This window comes from Xiphophorus maculatus, chromosome 9, assembly GCF_002775205.1.
Source record: "Xiphophorus maculatus strain JP 163 A chromosome 9, X_maculatus-5.0-male, whole genome shotgun sequence".
Lineage (NCBI taxonomy): Eukaryota > Metazoa > Chordata > Actinopteri > Cyprinodontiformes > Poeciliidae > Xiphophorus > Xiphophorus maculatus.
Genome location: NC_036451.1, coordinates 1,149,812 through 1,170,521, shown reverse-complemented (window position 1 = coordinate 1,170,521; position 20,710 = coordinate 1,149,812). Strand labels below are relative to the sequence as shown.

At 35.7% G+C, this 20,710-nt stretch overlaps 2 protein-coding genes across 3 annotated transcripts; one reads left to right on the top strand and one right to left on the bottom strand.

Moving 5' to 3' along the window:
* The first annotated feature begins 573 nt into the window (after positions 1-573).
* LOC102231519 (methylcrotonoyl-CoA carboxylase beta chain, mitochondrial-like) lies at positions 574-9,342 on the top strand. The gene is made up of 12 exons (XM_005805237.3): positions 574-702; positions 1,925-2,080; positions 3,155-3,351; positions 4,148-4,326; positions 4,407-4,487; positions 5,481-5,659; positions 6,355-6,565; positions 6,867-6,958; positions 7,635-7,791; positions 7,924-8,046; positions 8,843-9,058; positions 9,123-9,342. Exons 1-12 carry the CDS (start codon positions 683-685, stop codon positions 9,207-9,209), a joined length of 1,698 nt encoding a protein of 565 aa, XP_005805294.1. The 5' UTR covers positions 574-682; the 3' UTR covers positions 9,210-9,342.
* A 1,266-nt stretch (positions 9,343-10,608) lies between these two features.
* LOC102231785 (retinal Mueller cells isomerohydrolase-like) lies at positions 10,609-20,389 on the bottom strand. Of its 2 annotated transcripts, none has more exons than XM_023339169.1 (14): positions 20,229-20,389; positions 18,611-18,693; positions 17,617-17,767; positions 16,601-16,708; positions 16,338-16,479; positions 15,448-15,595; positions 15,175-15,256; positions 14,955-15,087; positions 13,735-13,877; positions 13,538-13,667; positions 12,803-12,917; positions 11,853-11,947; positions 11,608-11,719; positions 10,609-11,358 (listed from the first exon to the last, which is right to left on the bottom strand). In XM_023339169.1, the coding sequence occupies exons 1-14, from the start codon at positions 20,315-20,317 to the stop codon at positions 11,201-11,203; spliced, it is 1,689 nt and encodes a 562-aa protein (XP_023194937.1). In that variant the 5' UTR covers positions 20,318-20,389; the 3' UTR covers positions 10,609-11,200. The 2 variants fall into 2 exon arrangements, with proteins under 2 accessions (XP_023194937.1, XP_023194938.1); XM_023339170.1 differs by having other exon boundaries at positions 15,175-15,247.
* Between the last annotated feature and the right edge of the window lie 321 nt (positions 20,390-20,710).

The window sequence follows — 20,710 nt, the reverse complement described above, 5'->3', positions numbered from 1 at the left end:
TTGTAAAACAGATGTATTTATTTTTCTGTTGAATTATACTGGATATGTGTTTTAAAAAGGTAAATCATGACCAAGTTTAACTTATGTAAAGAAGAATATCCAACATTCTAATTATTTTTGGAGCAGACCAGGGAAGTTTTTCTCTTTCTAAATTTCATTTATTTAAAGTTTGTTAGTGGTTTGATGATTTAAATTGATTATTACAGTTAGTTCTTGGGTTTAAAACTGCTAAAATTCAATTTCACCACAAATGTATCAATTATAAGGAATTATATTTGTTGAATCATCTTCACGTTTTGCTTCTTAATTTGGAGCTAAAATGAAATTAAAATGATAATTAAAATTATCATTTTAATTAGTGAATTATTTGCTTTTAGTAGATTTATACTGTAATATCACCCAACCAATTAGTTTCTTGTAATTTAGTGAAATTACAAGAAATTGAGGTTTAAATCTAATGGAGTTTCGAAGACTAAAAGAAAAATATTTGCGTTGTGCCGCTTGTAATTACGGCTGTTCCGATAGGGGGCAGTGGAGTGCGTCCAGGAATCACCGCTGTCAACAAAGAGAGAAGAAGCGTTTCCTGGCTGCTAGTGGTTGTAGTTCAGATCAATGGATCTTGGCGTCAGAATTAGTTTATTAAAGCTGTAATTAGCTGCGTTGCAGCGGAAACCTGTGAAACATGCAGCGTTGCATCTTAAGGTAACGAGAGGAGTCATTATTTGTTTGTAGTATCTTTTATTTAACATCCGCAGCGCGTTCAGATGACCTTTGGCACACTTTAACATTTTCAGAGATTAGAGTCAAGGCTGTGTTTATCTCTAATTTTTAATGTCAGGGTGATTTAATGTAGCGTTTGTCTCTTACGTTTTGTGTGTATTGCTTCCAAAAAGTATTCACACCCACGGAACCTTTTCAGCGTTTTCTCCTCATGCAAACACAAATTATCGATAGTTTTAAATTATCTATTGCGACTGTCAAACACAAAGTAGCACATGAGTGTGAAATGGAAAGAAAATTATAGTTTTATTATTTTGTAACCAGGTTGCTATGACTTCTGCCCAGGTCCCTCTCTAAAAATGAGATCCAGATCTCAATGGTTTACCTGGTTAAATAAAGGAAACATTTTTTTTTTAAAGTAAAATTATTTACTTTTTACAAATTTAAAGTGTTTCAGATACCCCAGTGCAACCAACTACATGCAGAGGCTAACATATTAAAAAGAAAAAACTGTATTGATCCCAAAGGTAAATTAAATGTTGTTGCAACTCATACCATTTTATTTCAAAGAAATGCTGATGGCTGTAGGGGAGGAAGTTTCTCCTGTAGCAGTCTGTATTACAGCGACTGTGAAAAGGCCTCTGACTGAAGACACCCTGTTGTCATAAAGCAGACTCATGAAGAGGATATTAGAATAATACAAATTTAATAAAAATGTTATCGTCTAAAATGCAACAACAGCATTCATTTAGTGAACGCTTCATCATTTGTTGAATTTGATGCATTTACAGCTAAAAAAATACTTGTAACATGTAAAAATCTCAGCCCTTCTGACTTATCAATACAGTAACTGACTTACGTTTTGGTTTACATAATAATTGATTGCAAAAGGTGTCTAAGATGAGTTTTTTTATTTATTAAACTATCACTTGAGGAGTTCAGGTAGAACATTTTTACAGACAAGTTTTTTTTCATCTTAAATGCAAAATGTAGATATTTCTGTACAGTTTTATCTTAATTACTGCTCTGAATGTGTTGTTCTTTCAGCAAATGGCCTTTTTTTTGAGTTAACGATTAATCAATTAGTTGACGATTATATCAATAATCCATTAATCCAATGAATCATTTCAGCTCTAAAACCTTGCATTGATTTTGAGATATTTGGTCCGTATTAGTGTGTTTGCTCTCGTTTTGTGTTTCCCAGGTTTGCTGAGCAGCGCCGGCAGTTCTCGGTTCGCTCTGCGGCGGCGAAGCGGAAAGCTCTGCGCAGTTCCTTCCCGGTGCTGGAGCTCCCCCTGCTGCCCATCCAGCGCCACGTCTACGAGGCAAACCTGAGAAACAGCCGCGCCTGCCAAAACAAGTAGGTTCAGCTTACACATCACAGTGCATGAAAAATGCTAAATTCCTCATTTATTTACAGGAATTACAGAACTTCTGCAGCAGTTCAAACGTTTAAGTCAAACAGTTGCATCACCTTCTGTTCGCTTCATGGAGATTAGGCTGGACAGTTGTGGAATCAAAAACAATGAATGTCTGCAGTTACCATTTGACTGAAGGGTGGAAACAGGATGATCTGAAACAAAGCAACATTCACTACCAGCTGATAATCTGGTACATTCAGTTCAATTGAGGATGAAAATCACAGAGCAACTTTTAGATGCATCCTAACTCCAACAGACCGGGATCAGCTCTGAACAAGCCTGGTAACGAGCCGTTTATTTGATTCAGGTGTGTTGGAGCAGGGAAGCATCTGAAAGTTGCAGGATGGACTGGACATGAGAACCCCTGCACTAGACTAGCTTGCTTGTTGTTTTTTGTATTTACCCAGAATACCTTGCACTGATCACCATCAGCTGAACCAAGATCTATGTTTATAGATGGACCAGTTTTGTTTTCTGATCTAAATCAGTCAATTCCCATTCACTCCTCCCCAAACAAACCAGACTTTCTAACAGGTTATAATAGTTTGGGGTTTTTCATTATGGTTCAGTTTTATTTCGTTGTGACCGTTTGGTTTGTCTAATTCAGTTAGTTTTAATTAGAGTGTTTGTCAAATATTGTTCAGTTTTTATTGTAGTAGTAGTTTTAGTTTTTCATACTTTGGTTCATTTTTAGGTACAGAATTAAATTGATTGAGTAATAAATATTCAACAAAAGACAATTATTTATTCAATTATTGTTGAACAGCCAACTGACTGTGGTGATAAAACATTTTCTAGAGTAAGCGCCGTAATTTGCCGACAGCTGATGGAAACCGTTTGTGTGGGGCAAAAATATCAATTTCACATAGTCACAGTTTTACCCATTAATTATCATTTTTATTTACGAAAATGTTTTCTGAATGTCAGTTTTCATTATTTTGTTATTTAGTTAACTATAATAACCTTGATTTCCAGGACTGAAGTTTGTTTAAATCTCTGTTTTCCTCTGTTAGGTACACGGAGTTACAGGAGAAGGTGAGGCGAGGCGGAGGGGAAAACGCTGTAATCAGACACACACAGAGAAACAGGAAGCTGCTGGTCAGGGACCGCCTCCGCTTCCTGTTGGACGATGACGACTTCCTGGAGCTTTCCCCGTTTGCTGGGATGGGCCTGCCGTACGGCGACATCCCTTCAGCCGGCTGCCTGACTGGTCAGAAACCCCTAGCTGTGTCTTTGGTACTTTAACCTGAATATCCAGCCCAGTCTGACTGGAGCTGCGTTTCCATTCACAATAAAATTTTACATTTTGACGTCGCTTATGACACACAATCCAGTTAGGAATGTAGAGACATTATCAATCCTGACCAGAGGTGGTGCTAGACGAAAGACGAGACAATGAAGAAGAGTCAGCGTGTTGGGGAACTGCAAAGCAGTGGCTGCGGTTAAATAAAACCTGACGACATTTATTGCGTTTTACAATATGAAGGTAAATCTGCTTAATGGAAACTGCGATTTCGAATAAAACTTCTCTTTCCTGATAAAAAGTTTTGACCCTAGGATGAGGTGATTTTTTTTGGTGGTATTTTTTTGTTTTATAAAATTTGTGTGTTCAATAGACTTTACAGCAACATAGTCTTGAAAACAATACAGTCTTGCATTCTTTGAAACAAACACCCCAAAATTATACTAAAGTGAAAGGAGCTCTACTGGTACAAACCATGAAGAAGACGACAACAGGAAGTAGTTAGAGGATAATAGGCGACATGTTTTTTTGGGGATTTTTAAAAAAGATTTATCATGTGATTTTCATTGTTTCTTATTTAATGCAGGAATATTGACCAAGTTTTGTGTACATTTGTAATGGAAACGCAGCTATTGTTTCTCTCAACCACTTCCAGCTGAATGACCGTGTGTGTGTGTGTGTGTGTGTGTGTGTGTGTGTGTGTGTGTGTGTGTGTGTGTGTGTGTGTGTGTGGGTGTGTGTGTGTGTGTGTGTGCGCGCGCAGGCGTTGGCAGGATCAACGGTCTGTGGTGTGTGTTCATTGCCAACGACGCCACAGTGAAAGGCGGCACAGCGTATCCGATCACGGTGAAGAAGCAGCTGAGAGCTCAGGAGGTGGCCATTCAGAACCGGCTGCCTTGTGTCTACCTGGTGGACTCTGGAGGAGCTTTCCTACCTTTACAGGTTCATTTGATCACATTCAGGTGGATCACACCAACCGCCATGTTTCTCCTAACACCTTTCTGTATCTAATAAATATCCAGTCAGAGATTTTTCCTGATAAGAACCAGGGAGGAAGGACTTTCTATAACGAAGCCATCATGTCTGCCATGAAGATCCCACAGGTAAAAAAAAATATGAATGAACCGATCCACCTTTAACTCCGACACCGATATCTGAGGTTTCGTATCAGCCGATACAGAAAAATAGCTGAATTCAGCTGGATGCATTTCTGGGTTTAAACAGATGAGAAAGTAGGGATTTTATCATTTGAGGGATTATTTTTACGAAATAGTTTCTTATTGACCAGTGACATTTAGGTTCTTAATCTCAACATCAGTGAGTTTCAGGCATCAGACAAGCATTTTTAAAACTAAACAAGAAGAGTTAATGTTTATTTTCCATCAAAAATATAAATTTAAATTCATGGTGGCCTTAAAGCTGCCTTGAGTATAGTTTTAAGTATTTTAAGTGACAATATTTGAAGTTATTTTGATTTTAGATTGTAGTATTTCTTTCAGAGTTGAACGTCCATCCAAAAGGACATCAGGAGGTGGAATATATAAGCCACCGTTTAATTACTTAGTGTTACTGTGCAAGGTAAAAAGAAAAAATATCTAATTATTTATTTCAATGTTTATAAGTGTAAACAGAGTTTTTGAATTTTTTGGTAAAAAAAAATTCCTTTATTTCAATGCTGAAGGGGAATTCAAATTAGTTGGATAAAACATTTTTGTGTTGGTAAAATTCAGAACTAAAGGGGTTACAATTTTTCTATTTTTAAAACACAGACATAAATGTACTGAATTACAAATTAATTTGATAACTCTGAACTTAAATACACAATAGCTTCATTAGCTTGGTCAAACATGTAAAAACAATTTGTTCAGTCAGTATAACAGCCAATGTAAAATAAATGAAGAGACTGACCAGGTTCAATATATTGGCAAAATGTAATGTTACTGGTTTTATAACTGGTGAGTATATGATATTTTTGTGTCTTTATAATGTGAAGCACTTTGAGCTGCAGGACATTTATTTATTTATTTATTATAAAGTATTTTAGGGCTTTTTGTGCATCTTTTTGGTCGAATTAAACGCCGTTATGGGTCTGGAAGGTGGCGCTGGTGTGTGGGTCGTGCACTGCGGGTGGAGCTTACATCCCCACCATGGCAGAGGAGGCGGTGATGGTGCACCGGATAGGAACCATCTTCCTGGGAGGCCCGCCGCTCGTCAAAGCCGCTACAGGAGAGGAGGTGACCCCGGAGGACCTGGGAGGGGCCCGACTACACGCCGAGTAAGAACAAAGAAGACGACTTCCTGTCGTCTTCTTCAGCATTTCTGCCAGTAGTAACATCCGATTGTAGATCTCAAGGCAAACAAAGAGTTTCCATCGCAGTTTTGTGAAATACATCCATTTCCATACGACTCATCTTAGCACAAAAACGTTTGATCAAAAAACATGAATTTTTCTCTAAATTGGCAAATTTCTATTAAGCAAATTAATGGAAACACAGCTACTTTTTTTGCATCACGTATGATCAACAGCCATATGTTACTACTGCCGGAAACGCAGAAGAAGATGACAGGAAGTGGTAGGAGGATGATTGTTTATTTATTTGGATAATGTGTAGCTTTCAGCATCACACAGTTCATAAAAAGTTGTGGCAGTTCTTCTGTAAAATCACCAAAATGTTGCAAATGTATCCGCGCCAACGGCTGAATAAACCGCAGACGTCTCATCTGACGGCTGAATTATGAATATATTTCATCTATTTACATTCCTCACAGCCATGATTTTCAATGACTTATTACGTGAAGAAGCTTAATTTAAATTAAATTTAAATTTAATTTCTTATGTAATGGAAACACCACAATTGCAAAACTGTGTTGTTGTTGGGTTTTTTTTGTAAAATATTGAAAAAGACATTTGTAATGGAAACGCAGCTACAGAACTGATTGAGGCTATCTCTGATTGCTGCTTCGTTTTAGGGTGAGTGGGTGTGTGGACCACTTTGCGTGGGAAGAGAAGGAGGCATTTGATCACACGAGAAACATCATCTCCACCCTGAACTTCCACCTGCCTGAGGAAGAGGAGGAGGACACGGCGAAGAGGAAAGCAGCAGAGGAGCCGCTGCACAGTTCAGAGGAGCTTCTGGGGTTCGCTCCTCGGAGCTACAGCCACACTCTGGATGTGAAGATGGTAACGACTACTTCTAGATTACTGATTGATCTTATTGATTAACTGATAAGCTGCCATTTTCTAAAAACCTTGTGTCAACGGCTTCGTCCAAGTATGACCAGTGGCGCCCTCTGTTGGATGGCGGGCAAATTACTTAAAGCAAGCGCAAAGGGCCGTTAGTAGTGAATCGATAATCGATTGGAGCTAATTTCAATCTAATAAACCATTAATACACTAAAACATTAAATAGTTTTTTAATGCAGCCTGAGCTTCTTCAGAGCGGTCCTGATCTGACCAAGTTGCGTTTTTGTTTCCCGCTCAGATTGTGAGTCGACTGACAGACGGGAGCCGCTTCCAGGAGTTCAAAGGTCGATACGGAACCACACTCGTAACTGGTTTTGCAAAGATTCATGGGTAAAAAAAACAACCACTACTATATTCATATGTAATACATTGCTATAACAAAAATTCTTACCGAGTATTTTTGGTCTAGTTTCTAATTGATATATCTTAGTACACTTTAAATAAGACAAAACTAACAGTTAAAGCAATTTAAAAAAAAAAAATTATTGAGTTTGACATTTCTGAGTCTCAAGTCAAAAATATTCGACTTTTGAAGTCAGAAAACTCAGAAAAAATTTCTGAAATCTCCAAATGTCAGTTTTTTTCTAGCAAATTTTTTACATTTCAAATTAACATATTTCCTTTGGGGCGGGGGTGAAAAAAAACAATATTTTAGATTATTCTCAAAATCTCAAAAGGAGATTTTTTGACAGAAATATCCTCCTCCATCTTTTAATATTTACATTTACTTTAATATGCCATCATAAATTTAAACACCTACTTTATTGTGTACTTTTAATTTATTGCCACCACAGATACAGTGTTATAAAAATGTGTTTATTATTTATCTAAATGGTACTAGAGAGGCAAAGAACTTCTCATTTTGACCATTTAAATAACTGTTTTAATCACATCTGCTATTTTCATCCATAACAAACAATATTCTCCTGTCATATTTTATTTCTGTATTAAGGCTTTAAAGTCTGATTTAAAGTCTGATTTTGTATGTTCTTTTTTATGTTTTTAGCCACCTGGTAGGAATAGTAGCCAATAATGGAGCGCTAACATACGAAGCGGCGCTGAAAGGAAGTCATTTCGTCCAGCTGTGTGACCAGAGAGACGCACCGCTGCTTTTCCTCCAGAACACGGCGCCTGCAGCGGCGCTAACGCTTTCGGCCGCACAGGTAAAAACAGCCGAATAACGATTTGTTATCTCCATGACAACAAAACTTACACAAACAAGTCATTAAAAATTATAGACATGAGGAACTTGTAAAGCGATATATATTAGTGATTCTTCTATAATTTTCTGACAGGCAGAAACGAACAGCAACCGTCTGAAGGCTCAGGGTTCGATGATGTCAGCAGTGGCCTGTGCCTCTGTCCCAAAAATCACCGTGGTGATTGGTGGTTGCCATGGCGGCGACAGTTATGCCATGGTGAGCAACTCTGTTCTTTTCCCTTTGTTTTTCTGTTCTGTATCTTCAGTGATTTTATGTTTTAAATAACATAAAATTATTTAATTATATTGAGCTAATAGCTGCCATAAAGTTTGTTTTAAACAACAAATAAATATAAATTCAACTGAAAATACAATTTGAAAACTAAAGCAAAATTAAAGTAATTTGAAAAAGATTCTAAACCACTATTCAGATTCAAGGCTCTTTTTCCACTTTCAAATATTTTTCTGTATAAAAATTGTTCAGTTTAAAGTTTTTTTACTTTTCAGTTTTAAAATAGTTTTAATTTCAAAATTGTCTTTTTTCAGTATAAAATTATTTGTTTAAAATTTTTAGTTTCCAGTGTGAAAACTGAAAACTAAAACCAAGAGTCTGAAATTAGTTAAAGTGTTCAAAAAATTATTTTAAAATTGGAAAAGATTCAAAATGTAATTTCTATTACTTAATTTTTTTTCCAGTATAAAAATTGTTTCACAATTTCAATTTTTTAAGTTTCCAGATTAAAAGTAATTTTTCATTTTCAATTGTCAGTAAAAAAAAATATTTTGCAGTTTCAACATTTTTAATTTTCCATTTTAAAAATTATTTTTCACTTTCAAATATTTTTTTTCAGCATAAAAGTGTTTTTTCAGTTTAAAAAATGATAGTAAATAGAAGGGGTCCCAGGCTGAACCTTGTGGTACCTCACATGTGATGTCTGTCTGCTCTGATGAGAAAATAGCAACTGACAACCAAAACAAAGAAGCTCAACGTCTTCTTTCCTGTCGGTCCTCAGTGTGGACGGGCGTTTGATCCGAACTTCCTGTTCCTGTGGCCCAACGCCAGAGTGTCGCTGGCGGCGCCGGGTCACGCCGACTCGCTGCTACCTGCCGACACCAAACAGGAAGAGGAGAAGAAGCTGAACGAGAAGCTGGAGGAGGAAAGTTCGGCCTTTTTTTCCTCTGGCAGGATGTGGGACGACGGAGTCATTCTGCCTCAGGAAACCAGGAAGGTAAAAATACTGAATTATTTTCATATAAATTAATCCAGAAGTCTGATTTTCTTTTCCTTCGCAGGTTCTCAGAGACGCTCTGGATATTATCAAACAACAGCGCCACCAGCTGTCCACAGAGAAAAAACAGCCTGTGCTGCTGCGGATGTAGACGCCTTCCTAACACTCCTGGTTTTCTGAGATCTGGATCCTGTTTTTAAGGGTCATCATGACTCACTTTAATGCAGCAGACATTATTTCACTTCAGGAGATTCTGCAGAAAAAACTTCAGGGATACAGAATGTCATTTTTACATTTTTAAAATCCCTTTTTTCTTCTGTGTGCAGCATAACATAAATATGCTCTAATGTGAATCTGCAGTTTGGAGCCTATAGATTCATCTTGATCTTTACAAAACCAAAAGGCCTTAACTGTTTTATTCCTCTAAACTGTATTTTGAAGTACTGTGTGTCTAAAAACCCTACAAACTATTAACCTGTATCTGTTTAATCTTTCTGTAATTAGAAATGTCTAAAAAATTTACTTATGCTTGTTTGTATAACATAAAATGACTGGCGGCTAAACTGGTGTTTGTTTATAGTTATTACACTGCTCTGCAACATTTATCACATCACTACAATGGCATATTAGGAAAAACAGAAAAAAAGGAGTAAATTTCAGCCAAAAACCATTTTGGAAAATATTTTGGAACCAAAAGTCCAAGATTTGAGAATAATCTCAGAAATCTTCTAGAAGAAAAGTTGCAACGTTCTGAGTTTCAAAAGTCCAAAATTTGTGAGAAAATGTTCTGGAACTTTAAGATTAATCTGAAAAATTTCTCAGTTCCAAAAAAAAAACACATATACATATATATGTATATGTGTATATACATACATATACATATATATGTATATGTGTGTGTGTGTGTGTGTGTGTGTTAATCACTGAAGAAAGAAACGACACAGACACCACACTTTTCAGTTTTAAACAAACTGTTTATTTGACATATCATACAGTCAAGACAGATCAACAATTTGTATCCATTATATAAAATGTATTAAACTGGAATGTTAAGTGTTTATAGCAGAAATTGCTCTGAAATATGATACCAACATGCTTTTTTTTGTCCTCAAACAATGAAGGAAGAGTAAACTCCAACACACGGAGGAGGCGTGGAGAATAAAGCAGATGTGGATTCAGTAACAAACTAAAATAACTTCAATGTTTGATTGAAAAGACAGGAAATAAAAGCACAGGAACAAAAGGACCAAGAGAAAGTGTTGAGTAATTGACGGAGGCAGCATCAGCTGTATTGGTAGCATGATTATGATGAGCTAATCTGCTAATAATGGAGCTAATTTTTCCTCCAGTGTTTGATAACCAAATCTTGAACACAGATGTAAAATTTTATTCAACTGAAGGGTTATAAATCAGCCAAGTACATTAGTGCTCCAGAATTTATCTGGAAAAAAATCATTTAGGGGAAGATAAAAGTGCTAAATGTTTTCAAAGTTAGCAAAAATGCTAAAGTGCTAACTGAAAAACTAACAGAATTTTTTTAAAATCATATACACAAATCCAAATGTAAGAAAATGTTTCCCAGGTTTTGTGTTTTTCTCAATGAGTTTCTATGTTATGTAAAATTCATGGTGAACCCTAATGCTAAGAAACACATTGAGATCATTGTAGAACATAATTTAGCATTTTTGGAGTCTGAAATTATCCAATTTTCAATGTTTTTATTCATTTATTTATTTTCCATTCTGCACTTATGCTTTTAATTTCTCGTCTGTTTCCTAATACTTATTTGTATTTGTATTACTGCCTTGCTTGTAAATCTTTAAATAAAAAAGAAAAATTAGCTTTACTCTTAGCAGTTTAGCGGAAATGTGCCTACCGCTGACAACAAAGCTAAAAGTGAACTAAAAAACAAACATAACAGGCTTCAAATTGTGCCTTTTAATTTCCAAAGCCAATAGTTTTTCTTTGATTTTGATTACATGAAACAAAAAATTAATAACGTCTTAAGTCCTGCTGCTCTGTAGCTTTAAATCCGTGTCATTACTGAAACCTTAGCAGTAACCAGAGTGGTATTTGATTTAAAAACTGTTCTGAATGTATCACTATCATCAATAAGTAGAAAATGGGGATTAACTGGTGAGTTTAGGGTGAAGGAGGAGGTTTGTACATCCCGTGTAAAGTGACAGGGATCACGGTGTTGACTTCGGCCCTTGCTAGCTCCGTTAGCATCATGGCGTCCAGAACCAGCAGGAAACCTGGTCTCTCTGCGCCCGGCTTCACCACAACACTCAGCAACACGCCTGCAGAGGTCAGACAGACGATTAACATACTGTCGTAGTTTGGCTGCCATCCAGTAGATGGCGCCAATGGTCAGCGCAACCAGCTGATACACCCTGAAATAATAGTAATAAATAATGACACTTTTAAAGCAAAGTTGGACTAAAAAATGTCATTACAAGAGTATTAAAAATGTCAGCTTTTCATTATTTGGTTAATAATTACACCTTTAAAGCAAATCTGCATTAGAAATGTCATTAACTTAAACTTACCTTCGTCTTCCTTCGTGGCTCCAGGTGTGGGAACAAACAGCGGCTCTGATGGGTAACAGTCCTCCTCCTGCCACACCCACGTCTCTTTGGTCTGGACGTTCAGCTTGACGATCTGAGGCAGAAACCAAGAGAAGGTAACAAATCTGTGAGTGTGTGTGTGTGTGTGTGTGTGTGTGTGTGTGTGTGTGTGTGTGTGTGTGTGTGTGTGTGCGTGCGGTGGGATCCACTCTCTCTCTCTTCCCTACCCTGTCAGGGATGAAGTGGTTGAGTCCGAGGCCGTATGCGAATGAGTATTTCTTTCCACAACACTTGGAGTAGTTAATCTGTGGAAACTCGAAGGCTGAAAAAGACAAAAGGGACATAAAAAAACAAACAACAAAACACAAAATCATTCTTATAAGATTTTACTTTGTTTTAGGGTGTTTTTTATCACGTTAAATCTCAATAAACTGATGCTAGCCACACCCCCAACTCAACGTTTACACTCGCATGTGAAAATGGCTGCAAACAGATGCGCTACTATTCAACTGTACATTTTTGAAAAGCAGAAGTGGATCCTCCTGCACAACTAACAAGAATGCATCAAGTGGTTTCTGGATGGGAAGTCAACAACAAAACACTTTCTTTTCCAGCAGCCATTGTACAGAGCATACAGCAGTGAAACTAGCTGACCAAATGTGCTGGAACTCTGCTGGGGTTGCTAGGTAACGGCTAAGTGCCAGTGGAATGTGATTTTACGTTTGGAAGGTTTTTGAAACAGCTGATTTTCAAACACCAAAAAGGATTAACTTATTGCTATTCAGACTGTTTTTAGAAGCTGTTAAAACCAAAAAGGAAGAAAGAATATGTGCAAAAATGTGACATTTGCATAACAGGTTCCCTTTAAAATACTAACACATTTCTTCCCAAGAGCAAAAACTGTCAGCTTTCCTAAAAAATACAATTATTAAATCATATTTCTTCACCTTTTAATTATAATATATATATATATATATATATATATATATATATATATTATATATAATATTTATATATATATTATATATATATATATATATATAATATATATAAATATTATAATAGTTTTGATTCAGTAGTTTTTATATCTCTTTTTTCATAATTTTATTGTATTCATCAACTTTTCATTAGATGAAAAGTTGATAATACAAGTTGATGAATGTGTGTTTCTGTTCACCCTGTCTTGGTCCAGAGAACAGAACTTCAGGCTCCAGCCAGATGGATCCGTCGCTGTGGAGGACGGCGGTTGCTGTCGTGTAGGACAGAGACACGAGGTTTCGGCCTTGTTCTTCCTGAACAAACACAAAAAATAAAAAATAATAAAAAGTTTTCAACTTTTCAAACTCAGAAATTTTCTAGAAAAATCTTTAACAAAAAAAAAGTGAGAACTTGAGGACAGGAAATGGAACAGCTGTGCAACAGACTTCAAAATAAGAGCATGACTATAAATGTGTAACTGAAGTGTTCTCAGTTATTTACCAAAACTTCAATCTTCAAACTTCAACCAAATGAAAGTTTACAAAACAGCCAAGGAAATGAGCAGTTTAGATGTTTTTTTTGAAAATGTATTTAGGGGAAGCTAAGTGCGCTAAACATTTTCATAGTTAGCTAATGTACTAAGCGAAAAATAATTATTTTAAACAATATGTGAACAAAATAAAACAAGGATAATAGTGAACAACACATTAACACATAAATACAATATTTAAGGACATTATAGAATATATGGTTAATGTAAAAAATAATTTCAATTGAAGTTAGCGCTTTAGCATTAGCCTCTGCTAAATAGTGCTATAGCATTAGCGTAACTATGTGTCATGATTTGTGCTTTATGATTAAATGGTAGAGGTGTTTTTAACAGGATAAAATGAGATTAGGATTAGCAGCGGAAAGTGATCGTTTCTGCTCTCACCCTGTGAATATCCAACGGCAGAACGTATCGTCTGACCTCCGGCTGAGGCGCACGCATCGCCGCTTTCTTCACCTGCTCCCACTCCTGCCTTAGGTTGGCCAGGTACAGGTAGTTGTACACAAAATCATGTCTGGAAATACGAATAAAATATCAGTGTTTCTATCAACAAATAGAGATACCCTGAGCTTCTCAATTACCCTTTCCATGTGCAGAGGTCGACCACGATGAATCCCTGGTCTTCGTAGGCGTTGATGTGGTGAAACAGGTTGAAAGCCGACGTTCTGAATTTGTGGTTTGTCATGTAATCTGCAGGATCCTTAGTGGCCAAGTGGAACCACGTCTGCAGCAAATAAACACTAAATGATTCAAAGGAATGGAAAAAAAATCAACATTTTGATGTTTTATATTGTAGAGCAGGGGCGTAGCCACGGGGTTGGCTGGGGGGGGGGCACCATCTCCGCTTAAAATCTGATTGGACGGCCCAATCAGAGCACCTGATCAGTTTGTTCATGTCAGACCAGACATAAGTTAGCATTTTGTCCACATGTCGTAATTTATGTACGGAAGACGATTAGGGCCACAGAATAAAAAAAATTTTTTTGACATTTTCTCATAGCTCTGACTTTTGATCTCAGAAGATTAAAGGCAAAATTCTTTTTTTCCCGGTGGGCCTAATCCTTTTCCATATTTCTGTTATCAGTATTATGGTGATTGTAGATAGAAAGAAGAGAGAAGGAGTAAATTTCAGCCCCCAGAAATTTAGAAATTTTTTATAAAAAACTTGGACATTTCTGATTTAAAACATGTGAAAAAATTTTCACTTTTGGAATTTAAAAAGTTGAAGATTTTCTATTTCCAAATTTTTCCTAAATAAATCTGAAGTGAATCTTAAAATTTCTGAGTTTTTATTACAAATTTTCAACTTTCAAGCTCAGAAATGTCCAAGTTTCTTCTTTAAAATTTCTGTGAATAATCTCAAAATGTCTTAGTTTTTATTGCCAACTTCTGACTTTTTCAAACTCAAAAATTTCCAAGTATTTTCTAGAAAAATTTTGAGAAGAATCTCAAATTTTCTGAACTTTTAATTGCAAATCTGCAATAAAAACTCAGAAATTTCTGTGTTGTTTTCAGAAAAATTTTGGGATTAATCTAAAAATGTCTTGGCGGAAATTTCCCCCTCATTTTTCTGTTTTGGCCCATTACTCTGTCGTACTGTAACAAACAAATCTGATGCATAGTTTTCAGATGCCAAACAGATCCCTATGTTTAGTTTGGGTAAAGAAATTGTTTTGCTAAAATATTTTAATTTTAGTACACCACCATTGTTCTGTTTGTGCCCCTGCTTGGCCCCCTAAAGGTAAAACTCTAGGGCCGCCCCTGCGTGAGTGAAGTTCGGACGCTGATTGTCCGTCGTTACCCCCATGTTTTCGTTGGATTCAAAGCAGTCCATGTACGTTGCTCCTCTGATGCTCCAAGACGACAGAAACTTGAGCAGGTTGATCTTCACCGGCTGCTCCACAAACACAAAGTAGTTCTCAGTCATACCAAAACTACGGAGAGAAAAACAGACCAAAACAGACTGATTTAAACTGATGAAAAGTAATAGGAAAAAAGTTTTCTGGAGTATAAATGTGAACCTGTGGATGTATGAAGGCTTTAATCTTTCACTGCTGGGTAGTTGGACCACAACTTGGGATTTCTCAATGGGATCTGATTTATCTAAGGACAAAAATCAGATTTTACTGATAATTATTTTGCTTCGTTTTATTTTCTACTTTATTTTCAGAGTAAATTTTTCCTGTTGGAAAAAAATGTATTCTGACAACACAGATTGACCTACAGACCATAGTTTTTTGATGTGACAAAGAGGCCCACAACACGTATTTCACATGTGTCTCTGCGTTTCCCACCTTTCTGTGCCGGCGGGATCTTGACGATGTTGTACGCCAGACTCATGTTTTTGCCGAAGCAGTTTCCGATGTTGTAGAGCGAACCGTCTGCGTCAACGTGGGGATGCGCTGTGACTCCGTTAATGGACAGATATTTACACAGATCCACCTGAGAAACAAATTAAGAAAATCACAAAGAAAACACCTGGTATCAGTTTCCCCAAATTTATCAGGTGGCGCTTGGAAAGTTACACAATACAAAAATTAACAGCAATATTTTGGTTTATTTAGTCTGTCATAGGGGGAAACGTAGAGGTTTAATTTTCTAAATTATATTTTACCATGTTATTCACACATTTTTAAATGTTGAAGTTCCAAACTAAATACTTTAATTTGCAAATTAAATATTAAATATTTAGTTAGGAAGCTAAATATATATCTTGCAATCAAGCTAGCTAAATGTTTAGCTATGTAGCTAAATATTTGGTAAGCAAAATAAATATTCAGCTTAAAATTAAATATTTAATTAAGAAGCTAAATATTTAGCTAGCAAGCAAGATAAATATTTCAGTCAGAGCTAAGTATTTATCTTGCTATCAAGCAGATAGCAAATTTAATATTACCAGGTTCCTAGTTAAATAATTTCCCAGCTAAGTATTTAGCTAGGAACCTAAATATTTTGTTAGCAAGCTAAATATTCATCATACAGTCAGTCTTCAGTCAGAGACATCTTCAGATTCGTTGGAAGACTGACTGCTTTTGGAGATCTTTCTGCCTCCAGCATCTCCACCCAGAACGACTCTTTGAAGATACTTGGATGAAATTATTTCTGACATTTAATTTTCCTTTGGAATAAATAAAGTATTTGTGAACTGAATTGAATGATCTCAGGTAAATTCCAACCTTCTTACCTTCTTCAGTGTCTCCAGTGAATCTGGATCCACTTTGGTGATGAAGTTTGTTTCTGTGACGGCATAAAAATCCTCGCCGACCGGATAAACGTTTACTAAGCAGTTATCTGTCACTTCGATGCCTCTGAAGTACGTAAAGAACCTGAACAGACACAATAAAACGGATTTAAGTCCAGCTTTAGACCTACGTTGTGCCTAAGATGCTATTAATTAAATGAATTATTTGTGTTAACAGCCAGGCAAACATTAACTGTCAGTTTTACCTGGAGAAAATGTTTTTGCAGGGGTCTGGATAGGCAGTGGTGCCGAACTCTGTGATGACGACCCGGTTTTCTGTCATGGCCCGAACATATGCATCCGTCCTGATGAACCTGAAACAATGATTACAAACTTACCTGCAAAAATAACCAGCAATGCTGCAAACATAATTTCTGCACAAAAACAACTCAAAAGCTTCACATGAACATAAAAAGAAACTTTTTATTTGCAGAGATTCTATGAGTTATTGTTGTGGTTTATTGTTTTAGTCAGAATCATATTTATTTGTCTAGATTCTGGAAACAAACCAGTGTAAAGAAACTTTAGAGGAAATAAAATATAACGAGTAAAACGGCTATTAAAGATAAAAAATGGTACATGTTCATGAAAAAATCTGAAACTTTGAGAATGATGTCAAAAATGTTCTAGACAAAACATGGAAATTTTACAATTTTACAAAAACGTCCAAGAAAAAACTCAAAATCTTTAGATTAATCTGAGAAATTTTCTAGAAATGAACATGGAAATATTTGAACTTGAAAAGTCAGAAGTTAGAAAGAAATAAATTTTAAAATAATCTCAGAAATTTTCTGGAGAAAAAACAAGAAAGTTTCTTAGTTGGGGAAGTAAAAAAAAAAAAAAGAAGCTAGAATCTTCTAGCAAAACTTGGACATTTCTGAGGTTAAAATGTGAAAAATAATTTCTGAAACTCAGAAATCTGCTTATTGTCCTGGACGATTTCTGAGATTAATTAAAAAATTTCAGAGTTTTTTTCTTGCACATTTTTGACTTGTCAAGCTCAGAAACTTCAAAGTATTTTGATTTATTTCAAAATTTCTGAGTTTTGTTTCAAGAAAATTATAAACTTTTGAAACTCATAAATCTGCAGGTTTTTCTAGAAAATCATTGAGGTTTTTGGCAGGAATTTTGTCCCACAGTGACCCTAACATGCAGCCATAATGTATGTATGCTTATGTACAGGCAGCAGCTGAACATTTTTAAATCTGCGATGCATTCTTACTTTCTGAAGTACGTCACCTGATCACCCTTCAGGTCAAACTTGTGGATCAGAGCTTGTCCGTCAAACAAATGGTGGAACGGTTCGTCCCCGATCTCGAAAAGACCCGGACCCATCCGTAGGAGGCTTCCTCTGAGCCACAACGGGAAAACACCTGAGGGGACAGTTCATCAAAATCACCTGATTATGACATAACACACGTTCCTCCATCATTTATTGTGCTTATATCGACTCTTCTGATCTTCCGTACTTCCTCCTGTTGGATTGACTGTTTATATGGCAAGTCGATTTAACATAAAATTGGTTACAATCCAGATATCTGAAAGTGGTTTATGACTAGACATTAGTAAATTAAGATATTGCTAATTACGTTTTGACTGCCATAAATGATGTCAGATTCACTTTTAATTTGTATGTGAGATTTAATTCAAGACACCTAATGAATTACTGAATGAAGATTTCAAATATCAACAATTAAAGTAAATTAAAGATATCCGACTTTTTGTTCTGATTGGTAAAAATTCTAATTCAAGATATCTTTAATCTATTTTTTAGTACTTCGATATATTTTATAAGTCAGTGACAATACTTTGTATTAGCTTTCTGTTTAGTCAAAACATCACAGATTTATGTTCCATTATCAAATTTCCATAAAGGATAAAAAAAATTAAATAGTCATTTGAGATGAATGTAATTGAAGATATCATGAATTATTATTCTTACCAGTCAGAATCTAAATGTAGAGATCTTAAGTTACCATTATGGATATTCAAAATGCATTTTTACATATGTAGAGTATAATTACAGATCATCAAACAAAACAGATTTTATGATAAAACATATTTCTACATATTTTTAGCAACGGCCATTTCAAAAATACAACAATTGCCAGTGATGCATAAAGTCCATTTTAACAGCTTGTTGAATAGTTGAAGTTAGTAAAGTTTGTTTTTATGTTTATAGTTGTTAATAAATAAATCTGTTTTTGTGTTTTTACCAGTTATTTCTGCAGAAATCGGCTCATTTAGTTCCTCCACCGTCTCAAAGATCTTCCGGTAACCTGCAGCAGGATGTTCCACTCTGACAACAAAGTTGAAACCACATTGAAAACATCAAACCTCAAACATAACTAAAGGATTAAATCATGTGAATTTATGTAAGTGAGATCATTTTGATTTTCAATTCTTAATAAAATTAGAAAACATTCAAACTTTATTTCTATATGGTCAAAATGTATAAAGTTTTGTAGAAAGAGATAAAGATTTTATAACAAAATGTGTAAAAAGTGAATACTTTTAAACAAGCTGACAACTGAGAATGTATTTTTATGTGTAAATGGTATTGAGTAAGTTTTGGTGCATTATATTGATTCACAAATCATAATTGTTTACAGTTCCCATCAGTCCTGGCAGCTTCACAACACCAGCTTTCAATTTGTCCTTCTACGCCCATTTTACATTCCTTTGTTAGTCCAGACTTTCCATCTGATTTTTCTCCTTAATCTTCCTTTTAAAGTTTTACAATCTTCTTTTCTCTATTAAATGTTTTGGAGAAACTTCTCATCTCGTCTGCAGGTTGCTCTCTTCTTTTCAACATTAAAAACAGCTTTTTAAAAGTTTTCTTTATTATCTTTGGAACTGTAAAAGCTGGAATGGTTAGGTTGTTTTTCCAAATCTGGGAAACTTTCCATCTCATCTCAACACTGTAAAAACAAAAAGTATTTTTGGTCTAGTTTCTAATCTAAAGCAAATATTTTAGTACACTTGAAATGAGACAAAACTAACTTGAAAGTAACTTTTCAGCTAGAAATAAAAGCTTGTTTTAAGTCAATAATCTTTTAATATTGATGAAAAAGTTCGAGTTCCACTGGCAGATTATTTCACTTATTTCACAGATGACAGGCCTTGTGCTGTTACCTAGCAACCACAGCCAGGCCCAGCCGGTTACCTAGCAACCCAGTTCTAGTTCCACTAGCAGATTATTTCACTTAATCCAAGACATTTTACTCATTTTATAAGTGAAATAATTTGCCTAGTACTTTTTATTAATACCAAGTAATTACTGGCTAAGTTGCTAAATGTTGCTGAAAAGTTATCAGTAAGTTTGTTTAGTCTTATTTCTAGACATTTGTACTAGAAACTTGAAGAGGATAGTTAAGATTTTGTGTTTTTTCAGTAAAATGTCTCTGGTTTCATTTCAGAAAACCAAAACATTTCCATACCAGAATTTAATCTGCACCAGAAAAACACAAAATCTTACAAAGTTTTATTGATTTAGTTTCTAGTGCAAGTATCGTGGAATTAGGACAAAACTAACTCAGAAGTAACTTTTTGTTCCACTGGCAGATTATTTCACTTTTAACGAGATTTTTAAAATAATCTGCCAGTAGAACTAGTACTTTTTATCTATATCAAGTACTTGTATACTTAAAACAAGCTACTTCTGGCTGAAAAATTAAGTTAGTTTAGTTTTATATCAAGCGTAATAAGACACTTGGTAAGATTTGGTGTTTTCTTTCAGTAAAACGTCTCAAAAAGCTAAAACATTTCAACATCAGAACTGACTCTACCGTTTTCTCTCTACTTTCAGAGTAAATAATGGAAATATTTCCTCACCGGCTGACCATGTTGTTGCTGAATCTCCTCCTGGACTCGCCGACTGCTTTCAGAAGAGACTCTGGTTCAGATTTAAACCACACAAACATTTCCTGCTGCTCCCCAATCCTTCCTCACTCCTCCTCTTCTTCTCTTTTCTCCTTTCAAGCCTCCTTTCCCCTCCTCCTCCTCCTCAAACTTCCCCCCACGCCTCCCCCAGGCTGAACAGACCAGCTTTGTCTCGGCTCCTTTCAGACGCCAGAACCTCGCCTCAATGTTGGATTTTCTCTCGACCTGGAAACACGACCAACCTCTCCTCCTAATGATGTGGGTCCCACCAGTAAAATTGAATTTTAAAACCCGCCGTCCTTTGTAGTTGGATAAACATGCAGAAGCAATTAGAGCTGATTAGTTCCTGATGGTTTTCAGCAAACGTTTGGGGAAACTTTCTGTTTTTTTACTTTTGAAAGAAGGAGAGTGAATCTGGAAAACATCTTAAGTCT

What these genes read in the sequence shown, in the direction of transcription:
- LOC102231519 (XM_005805237.3), top strand. Translation starts at nt 683, where the DNA reads ATGCAGCGTTGCATCTTAAG. An exon ending in TAACGCTTTCGGCCGCACAG is followed by an intron (nt 7,792 to 7,923) that starts GTAAAAACAGCC and finishes ATTTTCTGACAG; the next exon opens with GCAGAAACGAACAGCAACCG. An exon ending in GCGGCGACAGTTATGCCATG is followed by an intron (nt 8,047 to 8,842) that starts GTGAGCAACTCT and finishes GTCGGTCCTCAG; the next exon opens with TGTGGACGGGCGTTTGATCC.
- LOC102231785 (XM_023339169.1), bottom strand. Translation starts at nt 20,317, where the DNA reads ATGTTTGTGTGGTTTAAATCTGAACCAGAGTCTCTTCTGAAAGCAGTC. An exon ending in TGCAAAAACATTTTCTCCAG is followed by an intron (nt 16,480 to 16,600) that starts GTAAAACTGACA and finishes GTGTCTGTTCAG; the next exon opens with GTTCTTTACGTACTTCAGAG. An exon ending in AAGCCTTCATACATCCACAG is followed by an intron (nt 15,088 to 15,174) that starts GTTCACATTTAT and finishes TTCTCTCCGTAG; the next exon opens with TTTTGGTATGACTGAGAACT.